The sequence below is a fragment of the Chroicocephalus ridibundus genome, chromosome 7 (assembly GCF_963924245.1).
Source record: "Chroicocephalus ridibundus chromosome 7, bChrRid1.1, whole genome shotgun sequence".
NCBI lineage: Eukaryota > Metazoa > Chordata > Aves > Charadriiformes > Laridae > Chroicocephalus > Chroicocephalus ridibundus.
In genome coordinates, this window is record NC_086290.1 from 11,010,203 (window position 1) to 11,029,420 (window position 19,218).

Here is a 19,218-nt window from a genome sequence, read left to right on the forward strand (position 1 = left end):
GGGCTACAGGAAAGATGGGGAGGGACTCTTTATCAGGGAATGGAGTGGTAGGACGAGGGGTAGTGGTTTTAAACTGAAAGAGGGTAGATTTAGATTAGATATCATGAAGAAATTCTTTACTGTGAGGGTGGTGAGGCACTGGCACAGGCTGCCCAGAGAAGCTGTGGCTGCCCCATCCCTGGAGGTGTTCAAGGCCAGGCTGGATGGGGCTTTGAGCAGCCTGGTCTAGTGGGAGGTGTCCCTGCCCAGGGCCGGGGGGGTGGAACTACATGACCTTTAAGGTCCATGTCGCCGTATGTCGCCGCGCTCCCCTGCCTGTCGCCGCACTCCCCTGCCTGTCGCCGCATTGCACCGCGGCGCTCCCGCCCGGCCCCGCTCCGCCGCGAGCCGCGCCCAATCAAGAGTTCCCGCCGCCTCCGCCCCACCCTTCCCCGCTCGCCCATTGGCTGGGGCCGCTGCCGAGGGCGCTGCCTCCATGGCGACGCGGCGGAAAGGCAGTCGAAGATGGCCGCCGAGCCGGGCGGCGGGCGCCCCTGGCCCTACTGCCGTTACCGGCCGCTGCTCGCTGCTTTTGCCGCCGCGCTGCTGCTTCTTTCTCCCTCCTCTTCTTCCTCTTGTCACCACCGCGTGCCCAGCGGCGAGGAGGTGGGGCCGCCGCGGGAGCCCCTTAGGCGGCGGGGGCTGAGGGGCGAGGGGTCCCCCGTTTCCCGCTCGCGTTGTGAGGGGAGCCCCGGTCTGTCCCCTCACGGCTGCCCCGGGCCGAGGCGTGCGGGGTGTCCCCCTCCCTCCTCAGCGGGTGTTTAGTGGCTGACCGGCGCGGCAGGGCGCGAGGAGAAGGGCGGGAAGGGTTTTTGCTTGAAAAACAGACAAAAAGCGGCTCCTCGAAACGAAAGGCAGCGAAGGGCCTGGGAGCGCTGGTTGTCGCGGCTGTCCGGGTGAGCTGCCTCATCCAGCGTCTTGTTCGTCTCCCTGCCAGGTTGTCTATCGAGTTCCTCTTAAGGAAAATCATGTCTTGAAGAGAAATGTGGATCAACAGCTAAGAATCAAGATTATATACGACAGAAGTGTTGAGGAGTGAGTACGATGTTGTGCGGTTTTTTTTTCTCTTCGTATCTGAGAATGAATTTCCTATTAACTACAGCTTGTTCAAACGTTTTCTTTTGTTTTAAATACAGTTTGCTACCTGAGAAAAGGCACCTTATAAAGGTATGTCATATTTGCTTCTCTCTTTTATTTGTACATATCTTATTATGTGGATGAAGTTAAGGCTTTGCCAGTCCAAAGCCTTTAATTAAAGGCTTTGAATACCAGCCAATTCGTATCCTCTAGCCAGGGAAACCAAGGCTTTGTGTACAGATTATGCCTCCATACCAAATACTTCCAGTGTTTTGATTAACATTGTTTGGTAGGTGCTTGCTGTATCCCAATGTGCAAAGGTTTCAGTGAGCAATATGTATATAGTTTTTAAAGGTTTTTTGGCACCAGAAAGAATACTTCAAATATCTCTCATGGCTTCTTTTGAGATACTGTGCAAGTAAGGAGTAAAAGAGTGCAGCAATCAGGGTTGAGGATTGCAGAGAGAGAGGAGCTCCTAGAAATTTCTGATGGACTGTTCCCAGTGACCAGTAAGTTCAGGGCTGAAATGAATTCAGCCTCTTTGAAGCTGTACATTCAAATTAGTACTTCTCGTTTTGTTATTCCGATAACAAAATATGGGAATATTGAAAAAAATATTTGGGAATATTGAAACAAAATCTTTCTAAGATATATTGATAACAATTAAACTTCTTAGGAAGTCTATATTTCAGCTATTCTGCTATACCACAGCATCTGACAAGTTTCATGTAACTTGGTAGTTAATGCTTGTGAGGTGAGTTATGTCTGCGCTGCTACTGGGTGACTTTTATTTTTGTTCTATTTAGAACAAGCTTTTTCCACAAGCTATATCTTATTTGGAGAAGACATTTCAAGTGCGCAAATCCTCGGGTACTATATTACTAAGCAGGTATGTGAAAGTTTGTTGAAAATCGCTTGTTATATTTGATGTTTAACATTGTGTTGTATAGACTCTAAGATGTAAGAAATGCTCTCCTGAATTGGACCAGTGAGCCGTCTGTCCCAGTGCTGGTAGCAGATCTTATTTAGGGAGAATATACAAACCTTCCATGATCAACACATGTTAAAGGGTACACGTGCCCTTTATTTAGGCATCCTAAGGTTTAGGATGTATATTAGGAAACCTTTAGGCTTAGGATGGATATTAGGAAAAATTTCTTCACAGAAAGGGTTATCAAAGATTGGAACAGGCTGCCCAGGGAAGTGGTGGAATCGCCATCCCTGGAGGTATTTAAAAGATGTGTAGATGTGGTGCTGAGGGACATGGTTTGGTGGTTAATGGTTGGACTCAATGATCTTAAAGGTCCCTTCCAACCTAGACAATTCTATGATTCTATGCTGCCTGTTTTCTTTTACATGTACCCCTATCTATGAACCTGTTTGTAATCTCTCTTTGAACCTGTGGATACTCCATTAACAACTGAAAGCATTAGATCTTCCAGAGCAGGCTAACTAACAATTCTCACTGTGGAAGTTACATTAAATACCTCTATTATAGTGTTGTTGGGTGCTGTAAGACTATTCTACAGTTTCTTTTTGATTATAAACCAGTGGTGACTGTCTTTCATGTTTGATTGAAGGCAGTGTGCGACAAACCAATATTTGAGGAGGAAAGCTGACCCTCACAGATACTGCCTAGGAGCCTGCGCACAGCATACGAGATGTGGGCCAGTTATAGTTCCTGAGAAACACCTCCAGGTAAGCTAAGCCATCCAGGTGCTTCTTAACCTTTGAAGTATTATTGTATGTAGAAATTACTAAAAAAGTTAATATTGCTAACAGTGACCTGTTTGCAGGAGATCGCTAAGTTTGAGTGACAGAATAGAGCAACTTTAGCGGTTGAACCAAAAGTTAAATAAAACTGGACCATTTACTGTTCTCTGAGCCTGTGTTATAATGAACTGTACAAAGAGGATGAGATTTAAAGCTTGTTAAATTGCAACTAATCAATTCATTATTTTCCATGGTCAATGAATCAAATTTTCACAGAATTAATGATACATGTTGATATTTTTTGAAGAGGTTATTCACTGAACTAGGAACACGGCGCTGGAAATGCTTCTGACTTGTTTTCTTGCATGAATGTTTGATTAAACTGTAGTATGTGATCAGTAGATTTCTTTCTTTCTCTTAGCTTCAAGTTTCAACTACAGTATTCAAAACATACAAGATCACATGTGAAATGCATTTGCTACTTATATATACTATTTCTGTGAGCCAATTTTTTTTATGTTGTAGGAAATAAAGGGTGCTAATTTTGGGATATCTAGCTTGGCAGGCGCTTTTTTTTCAAAAGCTGCCACATTCCTAGTGTCTGATAAATCAAAAGAGCTAGTCGTTTGAAAGTTATTCCTTGGGCCTGACCTTGTTTACTGTCTTCATAGGGAGTTTTCCCGTCTTCTGCTGTCTTGCAGTGGGATTTATTGTTGGCTTCAGGCTAGTTGAATTTTGTCATGCAAAATTTCTGTCATAGCTAATGTATTTTAATTGTTCCATTTGAACATTGTCAAAGCAATGCAGGGTGTGCAATGGGAGTGAATGGCACTGCAGACCCACGGGTATACCTGACCAAGAAGGGGTTCGAGATGCTGACTTTGTACTTTACGTTAGTGCTCTCACTACTGAAAGGTGTGGCCATGAAAATATCATCGCATATGCAGCCTACTGCCAACTGGAAGCTGAAATGGACAGGCAAGTATTTGCTCTGGTACAAACTCTTTTTTTAATTAAACTTTCAGGTTTTTAAATTGTTCGTATGTGGAGTATAATTGTTTGCCTGTGTTGTATAGTATAGCAAAGTAGAAGTCATTATTGAAATAAAGACAAGCACTACCTTCGTGTAAAACCACATAACAATCAAATAGTGCTTAACTTGCAAAGCTGAGGCATTTAAGTCAAAGCTAATCCTCCACTGTTATTGCCTAAACTTTCTCTCAAGATCCTGCTTCTGTTGAAGTAAATGTGATACTTTCACAAATTTAAAGAAGATTGCAAATAGGCCCTACTTAAGCGGCTTTTGTTTCTCTTTGGTTGTAGTCATTGTAACAGGCACTTTGTACCTCTGTAATATCTTACCTAAAATTCAGATCTCCTATACTGTTGTCACTAACACTTGTGCAGAATACTGAATATAGAGACTGATCCCATTCCATCCCTCCTTATTTCAACAGTAAACTAGTAACTGTATTATTAACAGACTGTTCAGTAGTGACTGGGGAAGTTGTTTGGAAAAACTTTTTTTTACATTAGTATCTGTTTTCTTTTAAATATTCTGCCTCTTCAAGCGAATATGATTTGAATTTGCTAGTGTTTTACTGAAAACAACTTAATTTTAAAACTCTCTTCCAGGCCAATAGCAGGATATGCGAACTTGTGTCCAAATATGATTTCAACGCAAGCTCAGGAATTCGTTGGCATGTTGTCTACAGTGAAACATGAGATTATCCATGCACTGGTAAGGGTTGATGTTATAAAATGCTTTTCCCTGAAATTTGTGCCTGCTTCCTCACATACCTTCAGCTCGCTGCTAGAGAAGGATGTTTGGTGGATGTAATCTCTTGCTTTGTCTTCTTCAATTTGTGTGTTAATTGCCTTGAAGTGCGGTACTTCCAGAGTGTTTGCTGCAGGAGTGGTAACTCTTTCGTGGCATTTGACTTTGTATGTGAATGTCTCAGCAAAGGTTTCAGTGTGCTTGGTTTTTAACTTGAAGGGTTTCTCTGCTGGACTGTTTGCATTTTACCGTGATGATGACGGAAAACCTTTGACAACAAGATATGCAGATGGACTCCCTCCTTTTAATGAAAGGTATTTTATTCTTTTGTCCCTCTCAGTACTTCCATTGAAGGATGTTTTCACCTTGCCTTTTTAGGATGTATTCTTGCCTGTTGAAAATCCACCTTGATTCCATTATTAGAATGCTTTGCCTTTATTACGTTGAAACATTGGTGTGTGGCGTTTTTTTAGTCTTTCTTTACATTGGCATTAAGCACCTATATTATCCACGTATATTACAGACTAAGACAGGATTTCATTTATCAGGAGGCTTGAAGTTAAGCATTAAAATTACCCATGCTTAAATTTCAATTTTTGCTGAACATCTGACTAAATTGGGACTGGTATTTTCTGTAGTCAGTGCAGTTCGTTTTTAAGATATATAATTCAAGGTTTATGGTTATGCAGAACTGGAAAAGTGTGTAGTCTGCTGCGTGATTTTTCTGACTTGTTATTGAAACAGTTTGCTTTGTTTTTTTTTCTTCATTTAGTTGATATTGTAAAACTGTTCTTCAAGGGCTTTTTTGGAGGTGGAAGGGTAGAGAGCTTTTGGGTTTGTTCACCATTCTTTTTATAATAGCAATTCTGAGGATTTTTATTTCATTCCTTACACTTTTGGTAACTGTAGAAAATATGTCTTGAGCCTATAGGCATCTTTTTAATACTCTTACTTTGGCTTATTAAATTGGAGTTGTGTATATAATAAATGCATATCTTACAAAGGAGAAATGTTGCCTAATAAATTTAAACCTCAGAAAGCAAGAGTAAGTATAGAGATTATTCATGATTCTGTTTCTTACAGAGGTAAATCCTTGCACAGTAGCGTGTATTTGTGGGAAAGATTTGTAACCAAAACGTTCTTCTTACAGTCTAGGTTTATATCAGTGGAGCAATAAAGTCGTTCATAAAGCAGTGAGGTTATGGGACATACGTGGTGGCAAAATGCTGCGCCATGCTGTGTATCTTCTGGTAACACCTCGTGTAGTTGTAAGTGTGGATTAATTTAAACTTTTACATTTTGTATGCCAAGGTTGCCGTCACATTCTCAGGTCATAAATATTTCTTATTCTTCTTTAAGAAGTAATAACCTAACATTGAGTACCTTTTTCCTGAAAGCGTGACCCAAAGACTATGCAATTAGGATGGTGTGATTAGTTGAGAGGGTGTATCCAAAGTAAAGTGGAAAATGGTTGATATCGTATGAAATAAATAAATTGACATAGTAAGAGACAATGAAGGGACTGGGAAGTAAATTATAAAAAGGTTAAGCAAAAATGGTATGAATAGGTACCTTAATCCTACTCTTTAGATGTTTTCCTACAGACTTAGCCACTGAGTACTCCTGTTGCCTTAAGAGATAGTGTTGTCACTGCTTTTCTAATTTATAAGTTCATCCTATTTTCTACTTTTTTTCTTTAAAAACATTGTTTTTATCTTTTTTTCTAATTCTGTCAATTACAAAATAATGCAGTTAACATTTTGTCATGTTTAAAAATAAATTCCTCAAGTATTCTTGGAAATCTTTATCGCTTCCTACGCCTCTGACTCTCCTCCCTGCCCCAGACAGAACATATGCTTAAGTGTAATAAACAGGGATTGGAAATAAGTTACAGTGTTAATCCTATTTGGCCACAAATAATCTTTTTGTTTGATTTAAATCTGTAACACAGTATATAGAGTAAACTTGGTTTAATTACCCTTGTTTTGAAAATTGGCTGTGCTGGTCAAACCGTTCAGAGCGTTAAAGGTGCTCCTAGGTAGTGCTGCATGGCAAAGGCCGGGCTTCTGACCGTGAGACCACACCATTGTTGTGATGCCTCTTAAGATTTTCAGATATTTTGCAGAAAACATTTTCCTATGCAAAACCAGTTGATACTTTCAGCTTCTTAATAGAAAAGTGTTTTTTCTCCGAAACGTTTGACAGAAACAGGACTGTGGTGTTCCTACATTGTTTGGGTTTCTTGTTGCCTTTTTACATGGTCTTCAGTGTATACATGCTGTTCTCAGCTAGTTCTGTTGCTGTTTTATTCTTGTAAACTTCCATGTTTTTATTTCCAGGAGATAAGTAGCCAGATTGTTAGGGTTTGTGTGGGGGTACTTGCAGGCTTAGTCAGCCTCTGAGTAGGAGAAGTGTTTTGCATTCAGAAGAAAACAAGATTGTAGAAAAATAAATGCTGAATTAATTAAAAAAGATAATTCTAGAAGATTAGGACTGCATATGGGTATCCATCTCAATATTTTGAGAGTTGTGTTGAAATGTTTTCTTTCTAGGAAGAAGCTCGAAAACATTTTAATTGTCCAATTCTGGAGGGAATGGAGCTTGAAAATCAAGGAGGCATGGGTACTGAGCTCAATCACTGGGAGAAAAGATTGTTGGAGGTTAGTCCTGATATTAGGAATGCAGGGGGATGTGGGAATGTCTGCTCCCCTGCCTTTGTTTTTAGTGGTTTCTACGGGAGCCTTGAAAATGCAGGTGTATCAAACCTCAGCGAAATAAATCACAAACAGTACTACAAATACTTAAATGTCCAATTTCTAGATAGATGTATCTTTTTTCCTTATTGCTAAGTCTCAGAGTGTGAGTGTGAGATAAGCTGATTACTGAAAAACTAAATGTCTCTTACTTTTGTCTGCCATTTACCCTTTTGAGAAGGTATATTCCCTTTTTAGGGGAAAGGGTGTATTCCTTTGAGTCAATTCAACTTTGTCACCCTCTGCCTCTTATACATCAAATATTTGATGGTTCTGTCTATTCATTATCTTGACCTCATCTTTATTCATTTGCCCTGGGGGTAGCTTTTGCCATCTTGACTCCAGAACCTCATCTGACCAAAGAAACACTTACTTTCCTCCTGACATTTAATCCAATTTTTATTTATAACTTTGTGTTGTGTGATATTTTTGGCAGAGATACACTTTGTACAGGGATACATTGTTATCTGCAGTGAGGTAAACAAGAAGGGAAATGCTTCGAGACCTTTTTGTGGAAATAATCTTGAAAAATGCATCTTTCTTGAGACTGAAATTGTTAGCTTTTCCTGCTTTTTAGCAACCTTTGATGTGGAACAGTAGTTTAAAGCCAACTGGAAAGACTGCCATTAGAATGAGGATACTTCTATGGATTGAATAGGATTAGCAAAAAGGAGACAATTACTTTTCTCCTTTACACCTTTCCAGAGAAAGTTTCTATCTGGAAAATAACCCACATGGTCTGATTTTGGTCTTGGTCCAACTCTCATTGAGTATTGTAGTGATAGCAAATTTGGCGCTAATAAGTCTTCTGGTGCTAACTCCACCTAAGTACACTAGTGGAGAGAGAAGGCTTGAAAACTATAAGTTTTGAAGAAATTCTAGAAATGAGATGAGGTTCAGTAATAGAAATCCTAGAGTTGTGTAATTAAGGGTGAGTGACTTTTGCTGTAAGCCTGAAGTTTCTCAGACAAAAATGAGTAGAAAAAAGACATGGGTCTTAAAATTGCTAGTTATAAGATGATTAGGAAACTCCAACGTGACTGGAGTCACTCTTTGAGGATGGTGTGAATTTATTTTTAAATGAGATGGAAAATTCCACTTCCACGCTAATAAAGGTTCCTTTGGAGTGCTGTGCTCCTTTAGACGTGTGTCCTGTGGACCTCGCTCCTGAAAAGAACTACTAGAAATTCCAGGTAAATTAAAAATCAGTCTTCCACAAGACAAGTAAATGAGCTTGGCTTTCAGCTTACCAAAAGGAGACAGAAGAAGGGGTGTGATAAATATGCTGGAAGAAGGAAGAGTTTTATTTTACCTAACGGAAAATGAGTACACGTTGGTGATAAGGTTTCACTGGAATTTGGAATGAGATTTCTGACTTCTAGAATTCTGAAGTTTGTATGGTGGAGCAGGGAAGGGGGCCGCACCTTTGATTCCTTCTGTGAGAGAGGTTGGGATTTGATTGTCAAGAGTAAGAAGGGACTGGAAATAAAATGCTTTTTCATAGGAAGCATTTTCGTACAATAACGATTTTCATGGCTTGCTAATAGTAACTGGTAACTTTCAGAATGAAGCGATGACTGGATCCCATACACAAAATCGAGTCTTTTCCAGGATCACCTTAGCATTAATGGAAGACACAGGGTAAGAATTCATAAGAGTGGGGGTTTTTTTGGTTCATTGATGTTTGGTTTTCATTGTACTTGATTTTATTTGGAATTGATGCACTTGTGCTTATCTGTCTGCAACACAGTAGATAATTGGTATAATTAGCATTACATCAGACACGGAGTTATACCTAGTATGTTAATTTTTCTTTTCATATTTCAAAAACCATACATTCTTAATCTAGCCTTAAAAAACCATGCTTTTCAATGCATAGTATTATTTGTAATGTCTGTTTACTTTTTTTTTCTTACTGTAAGTCTTCTCTCAGTTGCATGCAGTAAACATCGATTATTTTTTCAGCTCTTCTTGCCTATAGAAAGCATACATAGAGGAAAAGCAAAATGGTCTAAAATTTCATCTTTCTGTATGCATCGTTGCTTTGCGGATCACGACACATTGCTGTTGAACAAATAAGCAATAAAATTTTCTTTTAGCTCATTGTGACTTGAAAAATAGTGGAATTGTAATATATTTTGTTGTAGGCAGAAAGGGATGCAGTTTCCCTTTTTCTTCATTTGAAGACCTTAAGGCATAGTATGAAGTTCTTTGAACTGCTGTCTTGTTAATCAGAACACGAATGTTTGAAGTAACTATATTCTCATTTCAAAATACCTTTACAGCTGGTATAAAGCAAATTACAGCATGGCAGAGAAATTAGATTGGGGACGCAATAAAGGCTGTGACTTCGTAATGAAGAGCTGTAAATTCTGGATTGACCAAAAGAGACAAAAGTAAGAATACAGTCTTTTTAAAAAATTAAGAGGAAACCCTGATGCTTTTTGATTTTTACATTTGTCCTTCAAATGCAACTCAGTAAAAAGAAATAGAGGTAGATACAGATTAACAAGTACCTTTGGAATGCACCTAAGAAGGAGCACACCAAATATATTAAGAACAGAAGAATCCCACTCAGTAAATACAGAGACAAACATCTTAGGGTGTAGAATGCATTTATGCTGTAAGAGGGCTATGTTTTGGGGGGTGGGGGGAATACTTAATCTAAAAGTGTTTGCTTTCTTATTTTGTCCCTTTTAATTGGAAATGCAACCGGTATCATTTTGCATTACTCAATTGTACTTAAAGCAACAGAAGGAGATGACAGCTATCTTCAAAACAAAGCCTGCCTTGTTTGTCTGTTACAATACTCATAAATTTCTAGGACACAGCTGCATAGTGGGTCTGTTTTGCTTGTATGTTTTTTCTTTAAAGTTTACAAAGCAATGTCATTAAAACTAAATACATGAGTGCATTGTAACTTTGTTTGCTGGCTTGATATTCTTTAAATTAGAAAGGTCATAACCAGACAAATAAGAATAATTAGCCTCCAGAGAAGAAGTTGGTGCTTCTTTGCGTGATTGACCGAGTGTGGGGGAGAGTGGGAACAGCCAGTCTTGACAGACTGCTTAGTTAAATTATGAAAAACAGTTAAAGTGATCTAATGTGACTTTTTTTTTTGAGGAGGCAATTAATCAGTCCATACTGCGACACTTTGAGGAGTAATCCTTTGCAGTTAACCTGCAGACAGGACCAAAGAGCAGTAGCAGTGTGCAACTTGCAGAAGTTTCCAAAGCAGTTACCTCAGGAATATCAGGTATAATGGATTTTGCTTTACCTAGTAACTAAGTGTTTTCGTTCTTGTGCTTTGCAGCCAGGTGACTATATGTGGTTGCATTTTATTTTTTTTCTTCTGAACTAGTAGATGAGAGTAGATATTGTGAAAAATTGTCTGCTTAATTTATTATAAGGAGTCTGGAGGCTGAAAAAACGCCTTGTGATCTTAGTAAAACAATAAAGATGTCACTTGGCCATTGGAAACACTGCTGTATAATACAAGTCCCCCAGAATGTTTTGTTTGATGTATTTCTTCACCCAGTCTGCCTCGTGTCATTGCACGCAGAGAAATTTGTTCTTTTTCATCCCAGAGAATGCTGATTGCAAAGCTGGGGGCGGGGGGTGGGGTGGGGTGGGGTGGGGTGGGGGAGCGGTGCATGTAAATGTGAATCTCTGTATTATTTAAGTATTCCTAAATACTTCTGGCTCACCTCGTTCATGGATTGCCATTAATAGCATTCCTCAGTAGTAACAGCTGATATTCTTAGAGCTGTAGTGATTGGTTCTATTTAAAAACCAGTTGTGCACTTGGCTTTGCGCAAACTGCTTCACTGCTTGTTTTTGTTTTGCAGTATTTTGACAATCTTAGTGGAGTACCAGCAGAAGAATTGCCTTACTATGGTGGCTCAGTAGAAATTGCTGATTATTGTCCCTTTAGTCAAGAATTTAGTTGGCATTTAAGTGGTGAATTTCAACGCAGCTCAGACTGTAGAATAATTGAAAACCAACCAGGTCAGTTTTCAAGACTTCAGTATGGTATTTAAGAGACTACATTTACTAATCTGGAACGGTCTTGCTATGTATCCAAACTAACTGGATGTGAAATTAGTTTTACGGTACTAGCTGTGTAAAAGCTGTGCTGGGGTGAGAAGCACAGCACAACTACCTTGTACACCTAGGAAGCAAATGCTCACATCTAATACAAGAATTGCATAAGAGCTGAACAGAAATTAACCCTAAGTAATGCAAACGTAAGAGAAAGGGCAGGGAAGGGTGTTGGTTCATTGGTTGTTTTTTGAATCTCTGAAAAATAATTCCACTTCCCAGCTTTGTAGATTTTTGTTCAAGGCAAGGAGCTTTGCGAATTACTAGAAAAAGGGCTTGTCTCCTAGGGTAGTACATGAACTTTCAATATTGCGGAGCTCCAGAATGCTGTGCTGTAGGATATTACCTGTCTGTGCAGTTGTCTCAAAACAAACGAATAAACACCCTCTGCGCTCAAGTCAGCAATCACATCCTGGGGACAAACATATCCCCATAGCTGTAATGAAATGTGCTGCTTTTTTTTTTTTTTTTTTTAAATCTTGGATTTCTTCCCGCTTTATATTCAAGACAGTATAATTCCTAAATTGATAATGATTAACGGTCTGAGAGATTTCAGAAATAAACCTTGAATTGAGTGTGGAGACATTGACTAATTATAGCATATTAAGTTTCTGTTCCCCTAGGAAGTTGCAATTCAGTATATTCTTTCTACCTTAGATCCTACCAAAAACTACGGTGCAGAGAAATACGGACCAAACTCTGTATGTCTTATTCAGAAGTCTGCTTTTGTCATGGAACAGTGCAGGAGGAAACTCAGTTACCCTGACTGGGGTAGTGGATGTTACCAGGTAAGTATGTGTTGGGTTTTTATCTTTATTTTTTTAAATAACACCAAAGGAAAAAGTCAGCCATAAAATGTAGGCTGCTTGTTAGAGCTGTTAGAACTTTGCATTGGACACTGCGCATGATCTTCTCTGCCTTAAATCACTAGATTATATGATATGCTTTGACAATAAATGTCTTCCGACCACAAGCCTGTAGTTTAGATCGTGCAACAAGTTAAGCGTGTGGCTACTGGGATGGCTGGTGTGTTACTTCCAGGCTTGCTAAGGACTTCATCTGTATTATTCCTGTGACAGTTTATCCACAGCCAAGTAGGAAAACTTATATAAGAATCTTCTGTTGTTGAAGCTTAATGTTAATTAGTCACTCTGATGTTTCAAAGGTGGAAAGCACAGTGCACATGTCACTTATTTTTTCATTATCCTCCGTCTCCTCAGGACTATCTCACTAAAGTCTTCACTTTCAACAACAGCACAACTCTAAAAAAAAAAAAAGTAGTCATTAGCAGAAGCCAAATTTTACTTTTCTCAATTGATGATCTGCATAATTGCACAAAAAGAGTATAGTCAATGCTTTAAAGCATTCCTGGACCAAATAGTTGCTCTGAGTGCGTTAAAATATTTGCAGTTAATGTGTGCTGCTATACTGGCTGCTTACTGCATGTAGGATTTACTTACTGAAAGAACCTCTAAACCCCAAAACATATTTCTGATAAATCATAATACAGACTTGTCTTTATTTTATTTTAAGGTTTCTTGTTCTCCACAAGGGCTGCACGTTTGGGTGAAGGACACAGCGTACTTGTGCAGCCGCTCAGGTCAGGTATTAACTGTGAGCATTCAGATGAATGGCTGGATACACGTTGGGAATCTGATTTGCCCAGCCTGTTCGGACTTCTGTGACTCCTGTCCCCCAGAGCGGGATCCTCCAGCTTCTAACTTAACAAGAGCTGCACCAATCGGTAGGTTGCCTGATTTGCTGAAGTGAAACTTAATATTAAACATCTGAAAACTAAAGGTTTGTGTCAGCTCTGACTGTCGGGGAACAGGAAAGGAGTTAACTAGGTGTAGGAGTTAACGGAAGATGGCAAAGGTGCCCAGCTTTTTACTGTGCAGTCGTGCAGGATAGTGGCTGACATAGGAGAAATGTGTCTGAAATGTAACTACTTCGTGTCATGTCTCCTTCTGGTAATCATCCCAGAAATCTAGCTTTAGCCTAGCAGTTTACCAGAAAATCTGGTCTGTGTTTTGGAGGCTGTATCATTATAACCTTCAAAATTATCACTTCGGCGGTGAGTTCTCACTTGTGTAACTTCCCGTTGACAATGTTAATGCTGTAATCCAGAACACGAAAGATAGGTGTCAGTTTGCTTTTTGAGGGAGGAAAACTCAAGTCACTGACTACCAGTTAATGTTTTGGTAAGAAGAGATGGCATTCTAAAAAGCCACTTGAGGAAAGAGAACAGTCTTTACACTATTTTGCACTAGTGGCTTATTTTTAAGCCCTTATCCAGTTCTTTAATTGCTGGACCTGCTGTCTCTACTGCAATTTTCAAGGAAAAAATAAACCTGTTCAGTTTACCTGCACACTCAACTTTTTTTTTTTCCAAAGAGGTGCACTTGGGTTTGTGTGTGCCATTTCAAATAGTTTCATTTTGTCTCAGAGATGGCAACATTTCAATGGTTGGTGGAATGAGTCCTATAGGTTAGATTTTAGAATGAGAAAGCTGTAACCCAGGAGGTTCACATCTTCTAGCATCCATCTGAATTCGTGCTTGGGGTTTCTCTCACACATATATATGTGTGAGAGAATATATATATTCTCTATCTAGAGAGAGAGAGAGATAGAGAGAGAGATATATATATCTATACACACACACACAACTGGTTTTATGTGTGCAAGTTTACATTAGTGTCCATGGTTTTCTTAAGCCTCATGGCTGTGTGATTACCTACCATATGGACAAACTCCCTGATTCATGTATTTGGGGTGTGTGTGAAAAGTATTCATAAAACAATCTTTTGAGAGTCTATAGCTTCTCCACAGACATGACGTAGGGAACTTCTGCTCTTTTTGTGCAATACCAATAAATATTTCTTATTTGTTCTTCTAATTGCTATTAGCGAAGGAATGCAGAAATTTATTTAACTGTAAAGGGAATAATCACGTTACTTGGTTGGTTTGAATTCCTAGCCTTGAAAGCTAGAATAAATCGGTGCAGATTACTGCAAGTGTGTTTTGGGTCTTTGGTGTTTTCTAGTGTTCTCTTTGTTATTTTATCTTCTCTTTAAATATAAAATTTATAAGCTTTATGGTGTTTTGTTTTTTATTTTAGACTTATGCTCCTGCTCGTCTAGCCTGGTTGTAACCCTTTGGCTATTGATGGCTAATTTAATTCCCCTGCTAACAGGGTTATTTCTCTGCGCATAGAGTTAAGCATGGGTCCAGAAGATGTTCCAAGGTGATACACCATCATGTTGCACTCCTTATTGCGGAGCACTGAGTTTTTGCCTCTGCAGGCAGCTGTCTTCTGCTGAACCTCATCTCTCCTGGCAAGTATCGGTGCAGACAGTAGTCAGGGAGGTACTGACAAAAGCAGCCAGGGTTTGAGAGGAGGAAAATTTACCTTGTCATCTCAGTAAGTGCCAGTATTTTCCTGAATTGCAACCTTTTGATTTTTTTTGACACGTTAACAAGATCTCATATGCCAACTGCATTAGACTACCTGGCAACTTGGTTGAGATTTGAAACAAGAACTCTTCTGTAATAGAACTGAGGGTTGGTTTTTTTATGTCATCGGTGTGACTGGTAGCAAAGCATCCTCAAACTGGAAATATACCTCAGTGGTTTAGTCAAAAGCCATGTAAAAATCAGTTACTATCACTACTAATAACCAGGCCTAAACAGGTGTGGGAATTGTTTGTTTGTTTTGTCAATTCTTACAACTTATGGGGGGAAGAAATAATTCAGTGGGATAGACCAGTGGTTGGCAGTTGTCTCCACAACTGGATTCTGCAGCTTTGAGGCTTCTCAGAATTCATACAAGTTTGTGGGATAGTGGCTAATTCTTGGGGTTCACTTAAACCTTCCTACATGCACAAAGTGGAATTCCAGACTGGTAACCAAGACAACTGTCTAGAAATCCCATTCTCGTTTAGCATGTGCCAGTTCTACTGTGAAATTCAATACATGAAACGTTTGAATATTCTCGGAGTCATTTGCTAGGCAGATGCATTTCAGTACTGACAGCCAGTCTGTAAAATTGGGATAGTTTTTCTCATTACTTTTAATTTTGTTGGCTTGTTTCTTAAATAATGGCATTATTATTTTTTTAAATAGTATGAACACAAACACAGCTGTTCTCACTTTGAAGGGCAAACCAGTAGCGATGGCAGCTATAATCTTACAGGACCACATTGACTTCTCTAGACCAAAAACTATACTGAATGTGTGAAGAAGTCTGAACTGTCTTTTTTCTTTTTTTTTTTTCTCCCTCTATTTTTTCTTGGATATATAGTTGATAATCCAAATGCTATGGATTATTTGAGTATTTGTAATAAGTTAGAGAATCAGACAGTTTGAACCACACGAGGGCGCACTTTGGTGCAAGATTAATCACTTGAATGACAGAATATGTAAGAGGAAGGAAATGGGCAAAATCTGTCTTGCTAAGGACAGCTGTTCTATAGGACACTCTTAAGGATGTTTTTATTTGTTTCTGACTCTATATAATGTGTTACAAATAACCCTGTTCAGAGTAAAAGAAACTCTTATGTGGTGCAATCCATTGTCTGTCCTGTTAGGATAGTTTTCATTCTTGGAAAAGTGTTAAACTTGAGGGAGCAGATGTGCCCAGTGCACTAAAAAACTCAAATATAGGGAGAAAGGTGACGTTACTCTGCTTCTTAAATGTGCTGTGATGTTAGAATTGTCAGTGACTAGATCCCTTTCTAAAATGAAGGGTAGGGGGATGGAAGGGGTAGGGAGTAAAATTGCTTTAGCTACAACTAAATTTGTTTAATAATAGGACTTCCATTGTAATTGTAAGAAAATCTTTGTGCCTACTGGACTTGGGGTTTTTTATTTATTTATTTATTTAAAGAAATTCTTACAACACTGCTGAGGCAAGGAAGCTGCAACCTACAACTGTCTGAAGGCATCGCAGTTGAGAGAGTACCTCGCACTGGGCTAGTTCCCCTTCTTAACTGCAGGTTAATTTTGCTTTGAATTATCCAAGGCCTAGGCTAGCCTTAAGTAGGTGTTTCTGAGAAGCAATATAAATTAGGAATCAAATGCTTTAAATGTGTAGAAATTCAAATTAAGAAACACTCAGATTAATAAGCAAATTATCTTAATATATGCACAATCAACAGTTGGTGTAAATTGATTCCTTGAGAAACATAAAGGTTTGAGAAGACATCTTAGGTCCCAGAGGTTGATATTGTATTTTTTGTCTGTTGTGCAATAATACAGTTTAAATGGTATCATTCAACAACAATGCTTTTGATACTTGAAAAGAAATTATTGGTTATTTTTTCTTACTGTGAAATATTTGCACTGTCTGAACTTTCTGGTTAACTTTATAACTGTTAAACTTTTTTACTGGTGTTAATTTATTGTGTGTGGTATTTGATATGCTAGTCTCCTGTCTGTAAGTGTGAACTTTGTCATATTTAATTGAGTATTTTTATTCTCTACACAGTTGTTTGTCTTGAGGGCTTTTCTTCTTTTATTCTCTCGACCAGAGAATTAACTGAAAGATGGCTTAAAAAGTCGATGCTTACCTACTTCTGAATTGTATGCATTAAATAAAGAAAGAGGCTGTAGTGCATTGTACCTACAGGGAAAAATGTATCTGCCTGTCGGAGCTCTTGTGCTCAGATTCACCAGTACCTGCATCAGTGAACCCAGTGAAGTAAAACCATTACTGCCTTAATAATCTGAGATTTCAGTCATAATTTCTTTGACATGCAGCCCTGCAGCTGGCTGTGCACTGCAGAACTGGCCGTGGCTTTGGGAAGTTGAGGGGAGGAAGGTACTTTAGCCAGCAAAATCCAACACGTTCTGACCCGTCAGTGCAGGAGCAGCTGTAGCCGTATTGGAACTGCCCAGAAATGTGTCGAGTTCAACTTAAAGTGAGAATGAACTGGTGGCTGTCAAAAAGAGTATTTGAGTAAAACTGACTACCTCAGTTCTGTTTGAGTCTTCTAACCTGCTGTGAACTTCCACATCTTAAGAGGAATTAAGTAAAAACATGTCTCAGGTTTTTAAGAGCATAACAAACACAGTAGGAAGCATAAGCCATTTTTGAGTGTAGAACACAGTAAAACTGTAGCTCAAACCAATCAGTTATGTAGCCTTAAGTGTAGTTTTCCCCGTAAAAGTCGGTATTGGTTTTAAATAAATAGAAAGTTTGCAGGTGCCTACTTTAGGTGTCCTGACTATATTGTGGCAAGTCCATCCTGCTGCATCTCTTGCGTGTGAAAACTTTGAAATATAGCCCAAATAAGCCTTTGTGTTTTCACCAGAGTAGACAGGGCAGCGGGAGCCCTGGAAATAGTGCTAAGAGATAAACAAGTTAGCTTGTCTGTAGCAGAAACGTTTTCAGTATGTGATGTCGCAGTTTTAATCTTTTTAAAACATTCCATGTTTGATTATGGAAGTAAATTTATCTTGCGGTTTCTTTTTACCCTGGCGGTTCAAATCTCTAGCATTTCAGTTAGAAGTTGAGGCAAGTCATACTTTAGGAACACGTTTTTCTAGCGTTTCAAACAATTCCAAGGAGGAAGGATAGCTTTTGGCTGGAGGATGCAGCAAGTGAAATTCCACTGAAAAGCAGGCAATTCGTTCCTCTTGAAATGAGTTGAAGTCTTGGGGGGCTGTCACGGCCTTGGATGTAGGTTAATTACTGAAAGAGAATTTTTGACCCCCATTAATTGACTGTCAGTGCAATGCAGCCCATTCTTTCTGCTACACAGTAGTAAATTAGGAAGACTGATGTCACTTAAGAGCAGACATACCCACACTCCCTTGCGAGGGACAGTTTTTAAATCTTCCTGCAAATCTTTCTGCTTGAATATCTTTCATCCTGTTGTCCCCACATTTCCTACGCGTGACTTTCAGCCTGCTGAGCAGGTCACGGTCTTCCCCCTGCAAGCTTGAACAACCAGCTTTCGCTTGGCTGAATGTATCGCTCCTCGGGATTTGCGCCTATTTGTATATTAAATAATGGGATCTTACACTACCAGACTTCCAAAGTGCAAATATTGCCTTTTTTAATGTGAAGCTTACCTTGGAGATAAAACAACTGTTGTGAGGGAACTGGCTGACCTTGAACATGTGTTTCCTATTTTGGTACAGAATGTAAATATAGAACAAACTATTTTACATAGATTTTGACTGGATTGAGATATAAGGGCTAATTTTTGTTATTTATGGAGTAAAAATTTCCTTATTTTACTGTGTTAAAAAAAAAAGTATGTCATACAAAAGAAGAAAAAATTGTTCATCAATAAAATGTCTGTAGAAAATTGAGTCGTCTTGTCCTTTTCTTGAGAGCTGACAATTATTAACTGCAAGTATAAGCATGATAAAGGACCACCATTACAACAGTCATTTATTTTGTGACAATTTTGAAAAATGAAATCACATCGAGTCTGCATATTGATCACTTTATTAAACTGTTATTGATACACTTTGAATGTAAAACATTTTATATTATTATTAGCTCATACGTGACTTATCAGAAGTTCAGCCTGACAGTGAGGTAAGGAGGTTCCTGAATTCTCTATCCTATCCTCATGTATGCAATACTTAAAAATTATGCCATATTTAAGTCTTTTTTTTTTTTTTTTTCCACATGAAATGGAAGATGATATTTCCCTGTTTTGTGTAAAGGATTTGACCAGGCAATTCCCGTTTCAGCGGAAGGAATGTTGGCGTTGCCCTGCAGAGCCCTGGGCTGCTGGCTGGGAC

The 19,218-nt window shown here is 38.9% G+C and overlaps 1 protein-coding gene across 1 annotated transcript; it reads left to right on the top strand.

Moving 5' to 3' along the window:
* The first annotated feature begins 489 nt into the window (after window positions 1-489).
* Window positions 490-18,849, top strand: LMLN (leishmanolysin like peptidase). Its single transcript, XM_063340759.1, has 17 exons — window positions 490-645; window positions 977-1,074; window positions 1,176-1,206; window positions 1,923-2,005; window positions 2,697-2,814; window positions 3,629-3,807; window positions 4,465-4,570; window positions 4,826-4,920; window positions 5,757-5,874; window positions 7,159-7,266; window positions 8,924-9,000; window positions 9,645-9,755; window positions 10,483-10,615; window positions 11,208-11,367; window positions 12,118-12,248; window positions 12,994-13,204; window positions 14,579-18,849. Exons 1-17 carry the CDS (start codon window positions 505-507, stop codon window positions 14,671-14,673), a joined length of 1,995 nt encoding a protein of 664 aa, XP_063196829.1. The 5' UTR covers window positions 490-504; the 3' UTR covers window positions 14,674-18,849.
* The last annotated feature ends 369 nt before the right edge of the window (window positions 18,850-19,218 follow it).